The sequence below is a fragment of the Diabrotica virgifera genome, chromosome 5 (assembly GCF_917563875.1).
Source record: "Diabrotica virgifera virgifera chromosome 5, PGI_DIABVI_V3a".
Classification (NCBI taxonomy): Eukaryota; Metazoa; Arthropoda; class Insecta; order Coleoptera; family Chrysomelidae; genus Diabrotica; species Diabrotica virgifera.
In genome coordinates, this window is record NC_065447.1 from 47,095,570 (window position 1) to 47,117,737 (window position 22,168).

At 30.9% G+C, this 22,168-nt stretch overlaps 1 protein-coding gene across 1 annotated transcript in view; it reads left to right on the forward strand.

Annotated features, from left to right (window-relative positions):
• The window catches only part of LOC114331577 (integrin alpha-V), a 145,622-nt gene that overhangs the window by 15,338 nt on the left and 108,116 nt on the right, over positions 1-22,168 (forward strand). The window contains exons 2-5 of the mRNA XM_050651436.1: positions 5,576-5,679; positions 10,924-11,000; positions 11,053-11,191; positions 22,022-22,107. Of these exons, the coding sequence (XP_050507393.1) occupies positions 5,576-5,679; positions 10,924-11,000; positions 11,053-11,191; positions 22,022-22,107 (406 nt within the window). The remainder of the gene's footprint in view (positions 1-5,575; positions 5,680-10,923; positions 11,001-11,052; positions 11,192-22,021; positions 22,108-22,168) is intronic.

Sequence of the window (22,168 nt, forward strand, 5' to 3'; positions counted from 1 at the left end):
TTTTGACATTCCTGTCAAAATTTCTTGAAGAAAAAGTCAGGACTTCCTTACTGTAAGGAAATGTCATTTCCTTACTGTAAGGAAATGATATTTCCGTACAGTTGTTAGTGTTCTACATACATACAGTAGGAAAAATGAAAGAATACGCATGAACGAACATATAAAACACGCTGTATTTTCCTGTCACCGTGTCACACAAAAAATTGACCAGCGCAAGTACATGTAATAATTATTATTACATCTACTTGCGCTGGGCAATTTTCTTTGTGACACGGTGACAGGAAAATACAGCGTGTTTTATATGTTCGTTCATGGGTATTCTTTCATTTTTCCGACTGTAATTAAAATTCAACCTCAATACGTTTCCATAGTAACCCAAGTAATTTTATTAGGAATTTCAAAGCACCATTTATTTGGGAATAAAATTATCGCGTTTTTTTTTAAATCAATCAATATCTGTCGAATTTTAAACGATTTGCGGAAAAATAGTATGTTTACCTCGTAGGAAAAGCCACATTCCTGGACTCTGTGTTGCTAAGTCTCGGCTTGCGCCTCGACTTAGCAATCTTCACAGTCGTCCAGGAATGTTAAGCTTTTCCTACCCGGTAAACAATGTACTATTGTATATAATATTGTTCACGCTAAACCGCTTACGTTTAGAAATATTGACGAAAAACGTTAAAAAAATATTAATTAACCGACTTCTCCCCTCCCCCGACTGGACTACTATACCATCGTAGTCAAGTCGGATTATACGAATAACAGGCCTAACCTTGCATGCCGAGCTGCCCAAATTTTATTTTTCTAATCTTTAGGGAGAGTTAATAGTAGTGGAAATTTAAAATCTCGACTGAATTCCGCCGTTGCGTTAGCCGCCATCTTGATTTTTAAAGGAAAACTGTTTTTGCTCAATATCTCCTCCATTTCCAACTTTTCGACAGAAAGTATGACAACTAAGATTGTTGAAACTGTGATTTTCTATAATTTCTCTTATTACAATTTTTTCGTGCGATCGATATTTTCCGAGTTATGGGGTAAAATAATGACAGAGCATCAATTATTGAAGTATCTCGTTTATTATTAGTTTTACTACAAAAATGCACCTATACAGAAATATAGAGAATTTTGATATTTTCCGAGTCAAACGGGTACATTTTAAGAAGAGGTGGAGAACATAATTATTGAATTGAATCTTGTTTCCGAGCTGCCCCAAATTTTATAATTCTAACCTTTAGGGCAGGCCAATAGTAGTGTCAATTGAAAATCGCGACTTGAATTCCATCTTTGCGTTAGCCGCCATTTTGATTTTAAAGGAGAACTTTTGTTGCTTAATATCTCCGCCATTTTTAACTTCTCGACAAAAATGGTAGGACCTAAAATTGTTGGAAATGCAATTTCCTACAATTTCCTTTGCACAGTTTTTTTACACCTTCAATATTTTTCGAGTTAAGGGAGAAATAGTATAAGCGGAGTGAAAGCATAATTATTGAATTGTCTCGATTATTATTAACTTTACAAGATAATTCTACATAAAAAAAATAAAGAGAATTTTTTTATACAATTTTTGAAACTTACAATGAAGCATTAAGTTTACTTAATGCATTAAGTACTTATATGCTATATAAGTACTATTAATTAATAACTTATATGCATTAAGTTTACTTAATTTAATTAACTAGCGGGTTTATTCGTTGAATTGGTCTGTCGATATTTTAAGTTTCATGTCGACTAATATATTTATATGTTTTAACAATTTTTTTAAATTTTGGACCATGTTGGGGAGAATTTCCCCCACCCCCCTCGTAGATCCGTTACTGGTTCTGTCGAAAAATTGTAGTAAATCGCTATTGCAACAATTTCAGTCCTTACACTTTTTGTCGTAAAGTTGAAAATAGCGAAGATATTGAACAAAAACAATTGCTATACAACCAGTCGGGTCTTACGCTCGCGCTTTTACTGCATACGTACTATCTTAAATATTGTTTTTAGCAAAAAAATGGAACCAGTCAAAATTATATAAAATTTAATTCTCTTCATTTTTGTAAAGGTACATTTTTGTTGTAAATCTAATAATAAACGAGATAATTCATTAATTATGCTCTAACTGTCAATATATCCTCCATAACTCGGAAAATATCGACTGCACGAAAAAAATATAAAAAACAAAATTATAGAAAATCGCATATTCAACAATGTCAGTTCTTATAGTTTTTATCGAAAAATTGAACATGGCGGAATATTAAGCAAAAACGGTTCTCGTTTAAAGTCAAGATGGCGGCTAACCCAGCGGCGGAATTCAGTCGAGATTTAAAATTTACACTGCTATTAACCCTCCCTAAGGATTAGAAAAATAAAATTTGGCCAGCTCGGCATACAAGGTCAAATGCTATCCCGATTTGGCTAACGTTATAACACGCCTGTTAGTAAAACGCCCAAATATCACGATATATTTTGAGAACTGAAATGTATCACGATACATTTTAAGCCCTATTCTGTAACTTTTAACAAATCGAATCGAAATGACCAAGTCGAATCGTAATTACCCCAAATCGGAATGTTTGATATCAGCTATCGCGTCATTTTCGTGTTTGGATTGGCTTCTGTAACCCACATCGTAAGCAGGTTAAATCGAAATCGGCAATTTCTATTTCACGCGGTCAAGAGGGGTTAGCAACCCCGCATTGTCAAGAGAAATTAGTGTTCTGTGACCTGTTTGTTAGTTCTAAATTTGAAATACGACACCGTTGCCATATCTTCAATTTTTCATTGTATTCCATTACATACATTTGCATTTTTAATAATAGTTTTGAAATAACAAAAGTTTTGAACTGCAAACAATAAAATATTAGTGTAAATATTGTACACAAAAACCTCAAAAGATGATAAATGGTTTTAAATCAAAGTTAATTAAAATTGTTATAAAAAAGAAGCTTAACTGATAAATAAAACAGATAAGATGTATGATGTAAGATATTACTAATAATATACAATCTTAAGATTTGATTCCAGCTAAAATAACTGATAAAAAAACTTTTATTACAAACGGCGTCTTTTCTATAATTATTTTCCTTTCCATAAGCGTTGTACACTATATAATATATTTATATATATATAAATATATGTATAATATATAATAATATATATAATAATATAATATATATAATATAATAATATAATATATGTATAATATATTTATCAATCAACGCTATAAGTCTATCTTTATATAAAATTAACATGAAGTAAAACTCCCTAGTGTAGTTGGTATATTTAATATACCAACTACACTAGGTAGTTTTACTTCATGTTAATTTTATTTAACTAGATGGTATACAGCCAACCTTCGGGTATTATCCCGTTTTATTTTTTTTTCTATCTTTATATTTTAAACGTTCTTGTACAATCTATTCTTGTACATTATGCCTATTAAAATTGTACAAGAAATAAACAAAAAAAGTTTGGCAACACTGTGACTGGCAAACATTCAGCACTCAGATGCCTAATAAATTTTAAGGTTAGATTCAATTCATACTCGTACAACATGTCTAAATTAAATATACAATTCCCTAAGTAAATACCACCACAGACTAAAATTAAGCAGATACAAAAAGTAAAAATACTATAAATAATGATAAATCAGTAGTAATAAATTTATTTTTAGTGGATATAAAATATAAACGTCAAAATATAAACGTCATTTCTATTCACTATTCCGATTGTAGAGATTCCGAGGGAGTTATGGAATACCGATTTTGACTATTTCTATTCGACTTCTGTTCGATTTTCCTGACTTCTATCATCGAAGTGAGTTACAGAATAGGCATGATTGGCAGACTACATTGATCTACGAACATACTGTATTACTGTATAGTAGATGTTCTTTTTTATACGAATAATAGGATTGTTTTAAAAATTTCTGAAACTACGGCTGTTGCCGCTCGTACGCGTAATCACGGGATAACATATAATTTTTCATTAACTATATAGTCCAGAAAGCCACTGCACTGCGCATCCGCTAGGAAAAATATTCTAATTCTAATTTTTTGCACAATCTTACTCAAAAAGGACTCCTTTTAACAAATTTGCATGTTGCCAGGACCAAAAGGTGGTCAAAAATTTTTTAAACGTTTTTTTTTGTTTTTTTCCTAAAATTATTTTTTTTGCATGGAAAAAAGTTTTTTTAGGTTTTTTGGATCATTCCAAACAGAAAAGGTATTAGTGACTTTTCTCTAAAAATGATAGTTTTTGACATATAAGCGATTAAAAATTGAAAAATTGCGAAATCGGCCATTTTTAACCCTCAAAAACTATGTGAAAAACTGAAAATTTGAATGTTGCCAAGGTAGGTAGATATTCTTTAAACATCGATTGATGAAACCCCGAAGAGTTTTTTGCAATGCAATATTCAAAACCCCTTTGTTTTTTAATTGCTAATCAAGCGTGCGCGACACTATTTTCCACCGACAGTATGGTGCAAATGAAAGGAATAAATTCGTTATTTCGTAAACCGGCAACTTTAAGGAAAAATCCCGAAACAGGTCGATTTTTATGTTTAAGTTGTAATATTGTGGCATATATGGTATACTAGTGACGTCATCCGTCTGGGCGTGATGACGTAATCGATGATTTTTTTAAATAAGAATAGGGGTCGTGTGGTAGCTCATTTGAAAGGTTCTTTAATTCTCTGTTCAGTAATGTAAACATTTACATAATTATTTATACAGCGTGTCCTTCTACTTCTTTTTTTGTCAAATAATTTAATTTAATAAAAATTTTTTGGACACCCTGTATAAATAAATATGTAAATGTTTCTATTACTGAATAGAGAATTAAAGAACCTTTCAAATGAGCTAGCACATGACCCCTAGTCTCATTTAAAAAAATCATGGATTGCGTCATCACGTCCAGATGGATGACGTCACTAGTATACCATATATGCCACAATATCGTAACTTAAAAATAAAAATCGACCTGTTTCGGGATTTTTCCTTAAAGTCGCCGGTTTAGGAAATAACGAATTTATTCCTTTCATTTGCACCATACTGTCGGTGGAAAATAGTGTCGCGCACGCTTGATTAGCAATTAAAAAACAAAGGAGTTTTGAATATTGTATTGCAAAATCCTCTTCGGGATTTCATCAACCGATGTTTAAAGAATATCTAGCTACCTTGGCAACATTCAAATTTTCAGTTTTTCACATAGTTTTTGAGGGATAAAAATGGCCGATTTCGCAATTTTTCAATTTTTAATCGCTTATATGTCAAAAACTATCATTTTTAGAGAAAAGTCACTAAAGACCTTTTCTGTTTGGAATGATCCAACAAACCTAAAAAAACTTTTTTCCATGCAAAAAAAATAATTTTAGGAAAAAAACAAAAAAAAACGTTTAAAAAATTTTTGACCACCTTTTGGTCCTGGCAACATGCAAATTTGTTAAAAGGAGTCCTTTTTGAGTAAGATTGTGCAAAAAATCCGAATTAGAATATTTTTCCTAGCGGATCCGCAGTGGCTTTCTGGACTAATATAATACTTACTACTAACAGTTATTTTTTAAATAGTACTAATGACTATTTTTCAGGGTAATAGTAGGTGCTCCAAAATTAAGTAAACGTACTGGTGGTGGAATATTTGCATGTGACATTTTAAACAACAATGGATGCGTAAAGTACCCCATAGATATTAGTAAGTTTAATTAATAGTATTATGTCAAAAAAAAACGGCTGGCAAGAAGGTGTCATAATCTTTTTCCAGCTACTTTACTTACGGGGAATTATTGTTTTTCATTTCTTGCACTGTCTTTCGAACTTAATTAGGTGTTATGTCTGGTAATATTTCACATCTTTGATTAATTGAATCGGTGAGATCAGAAAGAGCATCACTCATTTGTTGGACATTTCGAGAAAATTGATTAAAACTTATGTATTAAAACTATAATAATATCTTTATTGTATATTGTATGGTATATTGTAGCTGCAATAACTAAGTTTTGCTTGATCGGAACAGTTTTCATCAATTTTCTCGAAATGTCCAACGAATGAGTGATACCCTTTCTGATCTCAACGACTCAATTAGTAAACTTTTGTTTTCTTCTATTAGGTACTCTAGTTATTTCCATCATACTGTATCGTCTTAGATCCATTCTAGTCAGGGATCCCAGGCCCAATTTCACCATTTACTACTAACATGCTACTTTTTCGTGAGTAGCTTCATTTTGATGAGACGCCCAACTTTTTTCGTTACAACAATTTCCGTATATGGTAGATAACAAAGATAGCAGGGATAGTCCAGTCGGGTTAGACGAATAACAGGACTAACTTTGCATGCCGAGCTACCCCAAATTTTTCTAATTTTTAAGGAGGGCCAATAAATAGTAGTGTAAATGTAAAATCTCAACTTAATTCCGCCGTTGCGTTAGCCGTCATTTTGATTTTAACCGGGAACCGTTTTTGCTCCTTATCTACGTCATTTTCAACTTCTCGAAAAAAAGTATGAGAACTAAAATTGTTGAAAATGTGATTTTCTATAATTTCTTTTTTTAGAAATTTTTTCGTTGCGGTTGATATTTTTAGAGTTATGGGAGAAAATAATAACAGTTTGAGCATAATAATTGAATTATTTCGTTTATTATTGACTCTTGTCGGACTAGCGATACGTGCCGGTGTTTTGTAGGAGATTGTTTTATTTAAATAAAAAATACATTATCCTATCAAGTGATACTTTTGTCCTACTGTTACTAATAAAAAGATATAGTCAGGTGGTTGTTGTTCTGGTCCAACTTTTGAAAGTAGGACCAGGACAACGTACCACACAATTTGTAGGACAATGTGAGACAACATATATTTTTCATCCTAGCCCAGTCGGGATAGTATTTGACATTGCATGCCGAGCTGCCCTTTTTGTATAGGTATAATTTTTTGTCTAAAATTAATAATAAACGAAATAATTCAATGATTATAACTTCAATAATAATGACTTTTCCATCTTATTTTTTTTTTTTGGTTTGGACTCCTCCATATCCACTTACGTTGGACCTTCTTGTCGTCCTCAATACAAAAAATAATTTTACTGTTAAAGAAATATATTATAAGAAAAAACTACAAGTATATTTTAATATCTATCAAAGTTTTGTTTTATTTTTTATTTTGGATCTGCGGAAGTTCATTCATCTAATTTGTTTATAGCCCAGAAAATGAACGTGAAATACGGCGATACCGTGTAATTTTCAATGTCACCACCGAATTGCATGAAACAAATGATGTGTTTGAGAAGTCTACCGATCCAGTAAACGCAAGGTTGTAGCTCTTGAAATATTGTTCTTTTTCGACAAATTCCAATAAAACACTATTCTGGAAAAACGCATTAAAACTTTTTCAAGGGTTTTAGAAAAAGCTGTATTTTTATTGTTTATAAAAATTTCTAGCATCCAAACTAAGCGAGTTACCCTCAAAATAAAGTTGGCCCCTTATTCTTGGTAAAAAAAAATCGTGAAAATCTCCCCCTATTTGGCATCCCAAATGAAATTAGTGGTTACTGTTTTGTTTTATAATTATGTAGTAATTTTTTATTTGTAAGTGTCATCAGTTTAAAGTGGTTATTTTTTAAAGGGACGTAGTGGAAAGACCTTGAATGATTCAAATTTTGAACAGCCATATCTAAACCAATTTTTTCTTACAGAAAAGAATAAAACCAAAAAATTTATAAAAGCAAAACCGACATTTTTTGTATTTAGGGTTTAAAAAAAAAGTACTGTTAAAAAAAGGCTTTTTCTAAAATTAAAATAAAATTTAGTATAAAGTAAATTTTTTTTCAAAAATAAGCAATACGAGTCGGTCAAACTTGCAGTTCTTATAAAAAGCACATACATAAAGTAAATTGTAAAGCAATAACCATTAATTACCTTTGAGGTACTAAATGGAGGGAGATTTTCAAAATATTTTTAATAAAAAATAAGGGGTCGACTTTATTTTGAGAGAAACTATTTTGAACAAATTTTTTAAACATTTTAAAAAAGTTAATGAGTTTTCCCCAAAAAGTGCTTAATTTTTTGGTTATTTCATGTTGTAATATTGGATTTGGAATTTGACGAATAATAACAATTTTTATGAGCTACAACCTTGCTTTTACTGGGTCGATAGACTTCCTGAATACAGCCTTTACTTTTGATAACACTATTTTTTTCGATAAAATAGTTTTACCAATAGAATTTTTGAGTGATTTGCGAAAAACCGCCTGAAAACGGGATTTTTTTTTAATTTCACTCATTTTCACTCGCAAATATCTCGAAAAATAATAACTTAGTCAAATTATCCACGTTGGATGTATGTTTTTTCACCCTTACACCTCCGAAGTAAAAGCAACCAACGGCACACGTTTAACTGTAAAGTGATGGGTAATGCGTTGTTGTGACGCTGGAAATTACACTCCAAAACGGCCATTTATTGCATTTTTCGTTGGCTATTAATCACAGTATGTACAATATATAGGCCTGGATCCCGCGTACCAAAAAAAGTTTAATAATAGCAAGCTGAAAATTTGCTAATAGCTTAACGGTGTCTAGTCGGACAAACTTTGATGTACGGGAACACTGGAACAGGGGAAGTTTTGATTTTGGAACAGGTTACAGGTTTCGATCGTCAGACTACGAAAACGTTCCATGTATTTTATCGGACAGAACTTCAAATTTACTTGTTACCCTTTCATTAAACTCTCATGCAAAAATCAGGCTGCTATTTACCACAAATATACATTTTGTCATTTCCTGCGGGTCGCACTTATTAAAATGCCGTATTAGTCCCTTCTTTAACGGTAAAATATTGCAAAACCTCTAAATTTTAAAGAACCGCTTGGATTGACATGAAATTTGGCATACACACAGCTAACAAGTCAAAGAAAGAAAGTGATATTGTGCCGATATGTGCTTTTGCCCTGGGGGTGGTTTTCACCCCCTCTTGGAAGTGAAAAAATATTCGTCCAAAGAAAGTCAGGAAATGGATAAACTGGCTAATTTTAAGTAACTTTTGTTCTATAGAGTTTTTTCACTAAGTTAATTCTTTTCGAGTTATTTGGCAGTGAATATGTTCATTTATTCAACAAAATAACCACGCTTTTAAACAGTTTTTCGCAATTAACTCAAATAGTAAGTATTTTGTCGAAAAAACATTGTTAGTAAAAATATAGCCTGTAAAAAATTTTAAAAAATAGTGTACATATCACGTCTCTACACCTAGCAGAAGCAGAATTATAGCTAATGAAAAATAGGTTCATATTCCTCAAATTCCAAATGGAATACTTTAACGTGAAATAACCAAAAATGAAGCACATTTCGGGGAAACTCATTACAACTTATTTAAAGTGTTTAAAAAAAGCTTCATTTTTGTTTTATAAAAAAAAATTCTAGCATCAAAATTAAACAAGTTACGCTCAAAATAAAGTTAGAACCTTTTGGCTTTGGTAAAAAAATTGAGAAAATCACCCCCTAATTAGTATCTTAAATGAACTTAATCGTTATGACTTCACAAGTTTCTTGCCTAGTGTATATATTATTTATATGATCTGTAAGTTTCATCGTTTCAAAGTCCTTATTATTGAAAGGGCTGTAGCTAAAAAGGGTTGAACGAGTCACTGATCACGAATGTATGCAAATTTAGAAACACCAAATCTCAATCAATTTTTGTCTAACAGAAAAACAGAAAAATACATGATATTCAGAAAAGCAAATCTGATTTTTTTTGTTTTTTGTGATTTTTGGTATCTCTAACAATTTTTAAGTTATTTTGAAAAAAGCATATTTTTCAAAATTTAAATTTTTAAAAATTGTATTTTTGAAACCAAATTTTTTCAAAAATAAGCACTTTAAATCGATGAAACTTATAGATCATATACTTAAACAAAACATAAGTAAAATAATTTGTGGAGCGGTAACGAATAATTTCATTTAAGTTGCTTTAGGGGGTGGTCTTCCCGATTTTTTTTTGCAAAAACAAAAGGGACCAACTTTATTTTGAGCGTAACTTGCTTAAATTTATTGCTAGAAACTTTTTGTAAAAACAGGAATAAAGCCTTCTTTAAACACTTTAAAAAAGTTGTAATGAGTTTTTTCCAAAAAGTGCTTAATTTTTTGGATATTTCACGTCGAAATATTGTATTTGAAATTTGGTGAATATGAATCTATTTTTCATTGGCTATAACTCTGGTTCTACGAGATCCAGAGACCTAACGTGTACACCATTTTTTTTTACTTTTTTATAGGCTATATTTTTGCTAAGAACGTTTTTTCGACAAAATACTTACTTTTTGAGTTATTTGCGAAAAACCGTCTAAAAATGTGGTTATTTTGTTGAAAAATGAACATATTCACTCGCAAATAACTCGAAAAGTGTTGACTTGGCGAAAAAGCTCTATAGAACAAAATTTACTTAAAATTAGTCAGTTTACCCATTTCCGGACTTATTTTGGACATATATTTTTTCACCCCCAAGAGAGGGTGAAGTTACCCCCAGGGCAAAAGCACACATCGGCACAATATCTCTTCTTTTCTTTGACATGTAAGCTATAAGTATGCAAAATTTCATGTCAATCCAAGCGGTTCCTTAAAATTTAGAGCAAAAACCGTGAGAGAATGGACATATTTGTCGGACAAACATTTTTTCATATAATATAATATTAATATCATAAAATGAGCATAAGGTTGCTAATGAATAAACTTAAAAACAACTTGCTAGTTTTCACAATCATAAACTTGGCAGGATAACACGTTTCACAATTAAAATCACGTTCCACAATTAAAACTTCCCCTGTTCCAATGGTCCCGTAAATCACAATTTGCCCGACTAGACACCGTTAAGCTATTAACAAATTTTCAGCTTGCTATTAATAAACTTTTTTTGGTACGAGGGATCAAGGCCTAATAGAAATAAATTCTTTCAGATAACAATGGCACTTTCAATGGTAACTTTTTTGGTTCTTCGCTAGATGGCAGTGATGAATCTGGCGATGCCTTTATTGTAAGTAATTAAACAGGTGTTCCAAAATTTGCTTTAATTCCAACTTTTATAGGCGTGTGCCCCACGAAAAGTATTACCAGTAGGAAGTCAGCCAAATCCAAATTACTTTTTAAAGGGATCGTGTTTTTGGAAAAGGAACTCTTCGATAATTGATGGACGATACACCGAACTAATTCCTTTAAGAAAAGAGAGTAAGTTTATTATGATATATTATTTCATCACACCTCATTACAGTAAACAATTCTGATATCAAATCACAAATTATTCACTACCTTCGAATTTTACACATATTGCTTGTTTTCCAATACACCTTCATACATCCATCCAGTTTTAAACCTTTTCAATTCAACTCGATAACTTGGTATGAAAAATAAAAAATAGGAAAAAAATCCCTATTTCATAAACATGTTTAGTCCTAGATGCTTATGTTACATAAAAGGACCTCATACTTTTGCCAGGTTATTAGTTCAATTGATATTCTTCTTCACTTCCAATATCAACACTCAGGTACCTTAACCAATTAATTCACATATCATTATATCATATCAGTTTCCTCCTGTGACTTATACAACTTATCTTAATTTCAACACTACTTTAATATCAGACTTCCATTTACTACAGACTCTCTAATTTACTCTGCGATTGGTACAATTAAACCAAACACTCCTTTTAATTCATAGTAAATCAAATTTTCCACAGCACAGTTGAACTTACTTCAATTAGAATAGGAACATGTATAGATGGCTGCATAGATTCTGGCTATTTCTCATAATAAAAATCATTTCATACTTCACGTTCATCTTACATATTCAAGGCACTTACTTAAATGTAATTATAGCCATAACTTTGTTGATGTTTGTTATTACTATGTAAATTTTCATTAAATATTTTACTAACAATTAGTTGGCTGTCGTAATACAGGGTAAATTCCACGTCACGTTGTCTATCTGTCTTTTGACACCTTTCAGAAACATCACTCATTTTGCAATCAGTTGCCATTAAGTCATTGAAATGTGATCAACTCAATTTGGATCCCACGTGTTGGGAAACCTGTATACCTTACCTTAGGGCATTATCCTGTTTGCCATGTGACCATCACAGGCCTTTTTATCGAAGTATGCACTTTTAAGGCATCTATATTATATGTAAAGGGTTTTTACCCAGATATTTTTCTTTTGTGGCTCAGCTAGCATCCAGTTTGTAAGTATAACCAACTTGCTCTAACCTTTGTCAAAATTTAAATAATAACTTTATATTTATTAAATCGGTTATACTTATTTTTAGATCGAACACTGATGATGATTTTTTATAAAAATCGAAAACGTTTTGTTGTGATGTAGCCCTTTTAAGGGATTTTTAATAAAAAAAAATGTTATACCTTTTACAAAGGATATCTTTCCAATTTTGTGATTGATGGTATACAGCCAACTACAGGAAAACCTTTTCTTTTCCTTGTGGATTTTAATAAAGAACTATGGTAAAAGAGCTGAATAGTAATTCTTGATAATAGTAATAATTACAATCATAAAACATTTACTAAAGTATTTTCTTCCACAAAGATCAAAGGAGAATATCGAGAATAGTATGTAGATGAAAGAAAAGAGACTACAACAAAAAGATAATGCAAGCAATAGAGGGAGAATTTCAGAAAAAAGAAATACGGTTTTATCAAAAACTAAGAAAAACTTGAGAGGGAGTACCATAATTACAATAATTCATACATGAAAAAAAAAAACACAAGAGAGACATTTTAGTGAACTACTTAAGAGATATATGGCATATGCCATATATCATATGCCAGAGGTAAAATATAATGGCATAAAAATAGAACTACCTAGTGAAGGAGAGATTAAGAGTATAATAAGTGGGTTCAAAAATAACAAAAGACCAGTATAACCATGTACAGACTTTCAAGAATATTAACAATTATAAAATATTTACTAAAGAGAAAGAAAAGAGAATACAACGAAAAAAGAATGCAAGAAATAGAGGAAAAATTTCAGAAAAAAGAAATACGGTTTTATCGAAAATTAAGAAAAAAATTGAAAGGGAATACCAGAATTACAATAATGCATACATGAAAAAAGAAGACGGAACACTCACGAGTGAAAAAAAAATCAGTGATGGATTTATAGGAGAGCCATTTTAGTGAACTATTGAATTTTCATGAAAATTTTTGAGCAGTTAGAGGATACCTAGAGAAACAAAGGTGACATGATGCAAACTTGCGCTTTTACCCTGGGGGTGGATACCACCCATTTTCGGGAGTGAAAATTATTTTATTCAAAATAATACCATAAATCGATAGATGGACAAATTCTAAGCAAAATTTGTTATATAAAGATATTAACATTAATCAATACTTTTTGAGTTATTAAAGATCAAAGATGTTATTTTTTCGTAAAAAATTGCATCTTTTAAAACTGTTCTTCACGCATAACTCAAAAAGTATGAGCTTTTACAAAAAAGTTATTTTTACCAAAATTGAAGATAATCAAAAACTGAATACATTATTTATTTAAGGAACTAAACTAATGTTAATACAAAGTGAGTTATGGGTAACTGAATGTATATTTTTTTCGACGAGTACTCAAATCTAAGTATTCAAGCTTAAATGACGGGAAAACCATGGATTTTATAAAATATATTTATTAAATACTTGTCAAAATACGTCGGAATACCCATAATGAGCTCCAGAAGTAGTTAATATTATCAAAAGTAAGCAAGTTATGATGAAAATAAGAGTACCACTTAGAAATTGAAAACAAATTTTCCACAAAAATTAAAATTTATAGTAATCCTTACAAGAATTTCTTTGTATTAGCAAGGGTAATGATTTTAACAATTTTTGCCAGTTTAGAATGCATATTTTTAAAAATGGATATAATTTAAAAATATCAGAATTTTTATAATTATTGTCATTTTAATTTTCCTTCGATAATAACTTTAAAAGTACTCAATATGTAAAAAATGATAAATAACTAAATTTTCGTTTTTCCTATAACAAATATTTTAACTGTTTTACTATTTCTGTAGGGTGAAAAATAACGGAGATAGAAATGTTCAAATCTTAAATTTTACTGCGAGAACCATTGCACCATGCAACCGTGGCCATTTAATCTTTGATTTTTTAAAAAGTAATAGGCCTATCAGATTAAATTCAACGTGCTTTAATAGCCCTTGGAATTATCTTTCCAATTGTTTTTAGGTGAACCGGATATCGTAAAACTAAATGGAGTTATGTAAAAAGAAACTGATAAAATTTTTTCGAAAAATTTTTAAAAGATAAAGTTTGAAAAATTTTTGAGCATAAATTTTAATGCTATCAACTTGTTCGGATTTCATTTAATAGATATTTCTAAGTACTTTCACAAATGTTTAATAAGTTTATATTGTAAAATGCATCACTTTCCCGTAATTTAAGCTTGAATACCTAGATTTGGGTACTCTATGAAATAAATATACATTCAATTAGCCATAACTCACTTTTAGTTAACATTAAAAGGTTTTTTTATGGCGAATGGACTTAGTGTCCGCAGTCATATAAACCCAAATAAACAACAAAAGGTTTTTTTAGTAAGTAGTTTATTTAATTTTTTATTAGCTTCAATTTTGGTAATTATAATTTTTTGGTCAAATCTTTTAGTTTTTGAGTTATTTATGAAAAATCGGTTAAAAACATGCATTTCGTTTTTGAGTTATTTATGAAAAATCGGTTAAAAACATGCATTTTTCTCACGAAAGATTAATAGTATATTATTCAACGAGCATGTAATGATAGCTATTACTCACGATGATGAAGTTTGCGACACGAGCCTTAGGCGAGTGTCGTAATTCATTAGCGTGAGTAATAGCCATTACATGCGAGTAGAATACTATACTTTTTCTACGACTTTTTTTATTTTAATTAGTAAAAAATATAATTATCAACTACTCAAGATTCAAATTATAATAATTTACAAAAATACCTAAATGCTGTTTACCCTTAGTACGTGGCTGAATAATTGGTTGCCTACTTTAACCAAATTCTTATTTATTGTAAAAATACAACAAGAAATAGTCAATCCAAGTTCTATTCGTTTCCGAAAAAACATATGCATAAATTTGCACCTACTGTCAATGAATCTAATAAATAGGAAATTGCTATTATCGGCTGACGTGTTTCATTCATAAAGTTTTATGTATATTTACATTTAACTATATATAATATAATAATATAACTATATACTTTGTTAACATATTTATCACAATACAACTTAAAAAAATAAACACAATATTAGTTATAAATTCCAATTAACACAAACAAAATACGCTAATGTCACTGTCACTAAAATAAATGATACCTAAACGTCAAAATTTTTAGTAAACAAGATATAAACGTAAAAAATATACGGACATTGTTACAGTTAAAATTCCTTTAAAAATTTTTCGAAGTTAATTATTGATATAAAGTACAATAATTATTGTATTAAATAAACAAATTTAAGTATTTTTATTTGCAGTTTACGATTCATATTAAAGTGGCATGCACCACTTGAACCTAACTTCAGCCCGTGAGTAATGACCCGTGAGTAACTTCAGCCCGTGAGTAATGAATTATTACTCACGGGCTAAAGTAATGGGTGCTATTATCTATTAAAAAATAGCAAATAATGAGCATGTTATTAAACGGTCGTAGAAAAAATCTTTTATCTTTAATAACTCAGAAAGTTATGATTTTTTTAATAACTTTATATAACAAATGTTGCTTAGAATTTGTCCCCCATCTAACTATGGGGTTCTTCTTAATATAATAATTTTCATCCCCGAGAAGGAGTGGTACCCACCCCCAGAGTAAAAGCGCAAGTTGGCACCATGTCACCTTTATTCCTTGTGATATCCTCTAACCACTTGCCAGTTTTCATGCAAATCAATGGAAGTTGAACGAAATCGGAGGTAATAGCTCATATCCACCTTCAGTTACTGCACTAAATGGCCAAAATACAGATGAGAATGAAAATTTCCTTATACAGGATGATGGCATAAAAATAGAACTGCCTAGTGAAGGAGGGATTTAAAGTGTAATCAGTGGGCTCCAAAATAACAAAGACCAGTATTATACTGGTCCATTATTATAAAAAAGACCAGTATTATAATAGCCATGTATAGACTTATCAAAGGGATATGGGAAAAAATATGCCCAGAAATGTACCAAAGCTCTATTATGCCATGCCCCATATACAGGAAGGGAGATAGATTGGCATGTGAAAATTACACAGTGGTTGCTCTGTTGGATACTTGTTACGGGGTATTAGACAGGATGCCAAGAGAGAAACTCCACAGATCTGCTGTAGATAAACTAGGTGAATATCAGGCCGGTTTTAGAATTAATAGATCATTAACCGATCAGATTTTTACACTAAAATAATTTCAGAATACGTGTTTAGTTATGAACATAAGGTATCACTTCATGGATTGTTCAATTATTCATAGCTTTTAAATAAGCGTGTGATAGGATAAGAAGGAGTAAAATGTATGAAGTGCTGAACCCCTTGGGCATACCCGCAAAACTGATTATGTTAGTAACAATGACTGAATAACACACGAAATCATGTAGCATGGAGAGTGGAAAAAAGTGAACTATTAAAATGCCATCGTATACCTAATAAAAACCAAAATGATAACAATTTGCCAAGCGGAATTTTAGTCAGGTTTACGACGTGCCAAGTGAGAGAGTCGATTTTGAGAAACCGAAAAAATCTCAAAAATTCGGGAGTGCAAATCAAAGAAGATTTAACAAAATTACGTCTAAGTTTGTTTAGGAAGGCCATACAGCTTTTCTCAAAAAATAGTGCGTGGGTGCTTAACGGCAATGTTTTCGTGAAAAATAAAACTAACAAAGTTTTTCGCATTCACAGTGAGCCCGAATTGGAAAAAATTTATCATGGAAACTAACCACTATGCTATGAATTAATAAAACACCGAATTATGGTATGGATTAAAGTTATTTACATCTCTTCTTTGCTGAAGGTAACCTTGTATGCTGTGTTTTATATTGATTGTTTGTGTAGATAAGTGATATTTGTCTATAATAATACAATATTTAATAATAAAATTATTACATTATAAGATGGTACCTTTCTAACATTTAAAAACTGGCTCTTTTCTATACTGTTTATTATTCATGTCTTCATTTTTTATTATTTTTTTCTTCCGAATCGATATCAAAAAATATCAAAACTTTTCGTTAACTAATATTAATAGCCTAGTAGCAAACTTACATTATAACATTATAATAATATAATAATGGGTAGGCTTATCGTTCCACCTTATTCAAAAAGTCGAAAAATTTATGTATATGGATACGCATACTTACTTTGTAAATTTGTAAACAATAACAAAACAAAAACAAACTCTTTAAACAATGTTATTATCTATTAGTAGATTTTCTATTTTGTATATATTTTTTTTCTTTCTTTTTTTCCGGGACATTAGTAACTACTTAGATAAAGTTAAATAGGCGGATTGTGAGATAAAATTGAAAAATATGAATTATTTAGTTAGGGCAATTTTTTTAGTTATTAAAACTTTTTTAAATAATCTTTTGGGCAAAACTGAACTGTGTAATCTGGGAAGAGGTAATTTGACCTACATTGGTGCGGGGAGAGGAGCTATTATGGGATATGGCTAATTATTTGGGCACTCGACAGTTGGAAAATAATAACGACGATTTTTTAATAAGCAATTTGAGTAATTTTTCAGTAGGCCATTTAAATGTACGATCTTTAAATACTGGTTTTGACGAGTTTACAAACTATATGATGGAATTGGACATTGACATGTTGGGGTTGACTGAGACATGGCTAAACTCCGACATGCCAAGTTTCACCTACAGACTTCCGGGATATAGGTTTGTAAGAAAGGACAGATTAGCAAGAGGGGGTGGCGTTGCACTTTATATTAAAAATAATATAAAATTTTCTTTGATTAATTTAAACTTTCCCTTTTTTGAACACATTGCCATAGAATTCACTGTAAAAAATATAAACTATATACTTATTAATATTTACAGGCCACCTTCTGTAAGCGAACCTGTTTTTCTAGATCAGTTTGAGGATTTACTGGTTTATGTAACCGTTGCACATAAGAACATTATTATTGTCGGCGATTTAAATATCAACTTTTTAAGTAATAAATCCAAACAGACTAAAAAACTTGTTACAAACTTTACAATTTAATCAACATATTAAAGAGCCCACGAGGTTTAATTTTACAAATAACACATCTAGTTTAATCGATGTAATTATTACTAGTCAAAACATACAATGCATAAAATCAGGATCATTGGCAATATCTCAATGTGTGACGGATCATAACCTGGTCTATACAATACTGAATCTGCCTAAAATATCCTGCCACAAAAAAACTGTAACGTACAGAGACTACAGTAACATCATTTATGATTTATTAATGGAAGAAGGAAGAATGCTCGATTAGCAGCAGCTTTTCGTGACTGATAGTATTGAAGAAAAAGTTGAGATTTTCACGTCTCACATAAATAAAATTTTAAATAAGCATGCTCCAGTGAAAACCAGGAAAATTTCCGAAAAACCTTATTTGCCATGGATAACTACCAACATAAAGCAGTTGATTAAGCTTAGAGATAAAGCACATAAAAATATATGAGAACAAAAACGGAAGGGTCTCTACAGTACTACAGACAATTGAGGAATTTTACCAAATATGCTATAATACGGGAAAAAATCACATTTTTTAATACATTTGGACAGAGTAAAGGGAAAGAATTTTGGAAAACAGCAAAAAAACTCAATCTTACTTATAACGAAAATCAATTATATATACCAGATAATCTTAACAATGCGACAAATATACACAACTTTTTTTCAGAAATCGATAACAAAAACAACACAGTTTCTACAGATTTGATAGAATTTTATAAAAGCAACAGACTTACAGACAACACTGACGAGTTTAATTTTACACTATTGGACAGGGAAAATTTAAATAAAATCGTCTCCAAAATATCGTCTAATGCAGCTGGTGATGATGGGTTAACAATAAAAGATATAAAATTATGCTACCCTTTTTGTGCAGATGCATTATTGAATATAATTAATTCGTGTATTTTGAATTCATTCTATCCATCTGGCTGGAAAAAAGCTATAATTAAACCATTACCTAAAATACCTGAACCAAAGGAGCTGAAAGATCTGAGACCAATAAGTATACTTTCTGTCTTATCTGAAATTTTTGAAAAGCACTTATATAATCAAATTGAGTCATTTGTTGAAATTAACAAAATAATACCTGATTGCCAGTCAGGTTTCCGGAAAAATTTTAGTACCACTACAACACTTGTCAGCATTTTGAATGACATCAGAGAAAATGAAGAAAAACAAAATAGTACTTGCATGACCCTTTTGGATTTTAGTAAAGCATTTGATACTATTGGTCACGAGATGCTGTTGGCCAAACTTCATTACTTTGGCTTTTCCAACAGTGCAGTCAATCTCATGCAAAACCTACTGACGAATAGATTTAGTTGTGTTCTTGTTAAAAAAGACTCGAGTGTTGATAAGTCAGAATTTAAATTAGTTAAAAATGGCGTCCCACAAGGTTCGGTAATTTCACCTCTGTTATTTTCCATTTATGTTGCTGACATGAAAAACTGCATTAAATTCTGCAAACTTAAGCAGTTTGCTGATGACTCCCAGTTAAAAATACCTATAAATAGACACACTATAATAGACACTCAAAATAAATTAAATGCGGACCTTAAATGTATATCTTCCTATGCAGAAAATCACAATTTACAATTAAATGCATCCAAATCGCAAATAATAATTATAAATAAAAATAAAAATGCCAGAGAGCTTATCGAAAATACATTACAAATTAACATTAATAACAATCCAATCCCCATTGTAAAACATGCAAAAAATTTGGGTATTATCTTTGATAATGAACTCTCTTTCCAAAAACATGTAAACAAAAAGTTAACTGCAGGATATCTCAGATTAAAAAATTTATATAAAATAAAAAAATACTTAACATCTAAACAAAAATATTATCTTTGCAATACTCTTGTCTTGTCCCTGTTTGATTATGGTGACGTAGTTTATGGCGACTCTATATCTTGGTTACTTAAAAAGTCAATCCAAAAAATCCAAAATAGTTGTGTAAGATTTTCATATAGAATTCCGTATAATCGCCATATAACACCTTACCTTAATCAACATAACATCCTCAAAATGGTTTACCGAAGGAGGCAACATATGTATAATTTTATATACAAAATTGTTAAGACTGGGAAACCTCCATATTTAAATGAAAAATTTTCAGATTTGTCTAGAATACATACTACACGGAACACTGGAACATTTCTTCTTCCGCGTCACAGAACTGCGGCTTTCCAAAAATCATTTTCTTATCTAGCTGTCAAAATGTGGAACGGGCTGTCAAAAAGAACAAAAAACTTGTCTCTGGTTAAATTTAGAAAGAACATAAGAAACATGTTATTACAAGAACAACTTAACTAAATTAAATTATTAACAACTATTTTTCTACCATCTATCCAGCTGTCGAGAATCTGCACACTGTCCGGCTTCTCGTCCTTGGCACTTTTTCGTTGGGTCTAGAAGTTATATAAATATTATCGTATTTGATTTGTTAATGCCCTTCTCCTTCAACACAGTTCAGTTTTGGTTTAGTTTATTAATTTTTTCTTTTGTCTTATATTAAATATTACTTCTCATTTGGATCTTTTCGCAAAGGTCTACCTTTGTGGTGGACTTTTTGTAATCGGTTTTATAGTCGTGAGAAGATCCTTTTTTGTCTAAAAACGTTTTGTATATTCTCTGTTGTATATTGTAATATTCTGTTTTTTTTTGGCAAAATAAACTTTTTGTATTTGTATTTGTATGGAGAGGATTCTCATTGGATGAATTTGAAGTAAACAGCGGTCTAAGACAAGAAGATCCGTTATCCATGGTGCTATTAAGCTTGGTATTGGAAACATTAATCTGAATAAGCCGAGTTAAAATGACAGGAATCCACTTCAACAATGAGCATCAATGTCAGGCCTTCACTGAAGATCTCACTGTTCTAATAAAAACAAGAAAATAATTAAGAAATGTCTTGAAATGATTAGAAAAGGAGACAAAATATTTTCACTTACAATCAACCATGAAAGTCAAAGTACACGATACTCGGAAATACAGAGCAAAAAGAAGAGGGAGAGTTTACATTCATATTTAATAAATCAAGGAAATATGGTTTCGAGAGAGTGGTCTATTTTAGATATATGTTGGAGTTACTTTAGACGAAAAAGGTCATGAAGAATTGGAACTGAATGCTAGAATAGCAAAGGGAAACAAAAAGATGGGAAGTCTAAGACCAATGATAAAATCCAAATATGTATCGATAAAAATCAAGCTAAGGATATATAAAACGATAATAAGGCCCAGAGTGACGTGTGCTAGCGAAGTATGGACAATTGAAAAAGCAAATTAGGGGAAATTGGAAAGATGGGAAAGGAAAATATAGCTATATTATATCGAGGCAAAGACACGGTGGAATGTTGGGTGCGAAGAAAAAACAGGGAGCTATAGGATCTGTATACCGAACCAAACGTAAGTCGCTTCATAGAGGCACAGAGAGTGAAATGGATTGGACACGTGATGAGAATGGAAAGGAAAAGGATACCAAAGATGAACCTAAAACGGGGCCTAATTACGAAAAGAAGGAAAGAAAGACCCATACTAAGATGGTTTGACATCGTACAGGAAGATCTCATAAAGAAAAGAATTATTGGTTGGGAGGAAAAAGCAACAAACAGGGATGAATGGATGAGAATAGTTAGTCAATTTAGAAGACAGGGAGCATGGTTCGACAAGTATCCATCCACTTGATACAAATTTTGTAATATATAAGTATTATATTATTGTAGGATTATAGTAGGCCCTAGGCCTTCAATGCCTTCTGAGTTTATATAAAAAAAATAATTTTCTTGTACAATTTAGGTCCAGTCGGAAGGGTAGGAGCAGCGGGGGAGTACTACTATGATAATGCTTTTGGACAAGCTGGAATTGATTTATTTTATAGCAGGGTAAGTATTACATATTCATTATGGTAGGGGAGCCCAAGCGGGGATTTTTGCAGTTACTCGA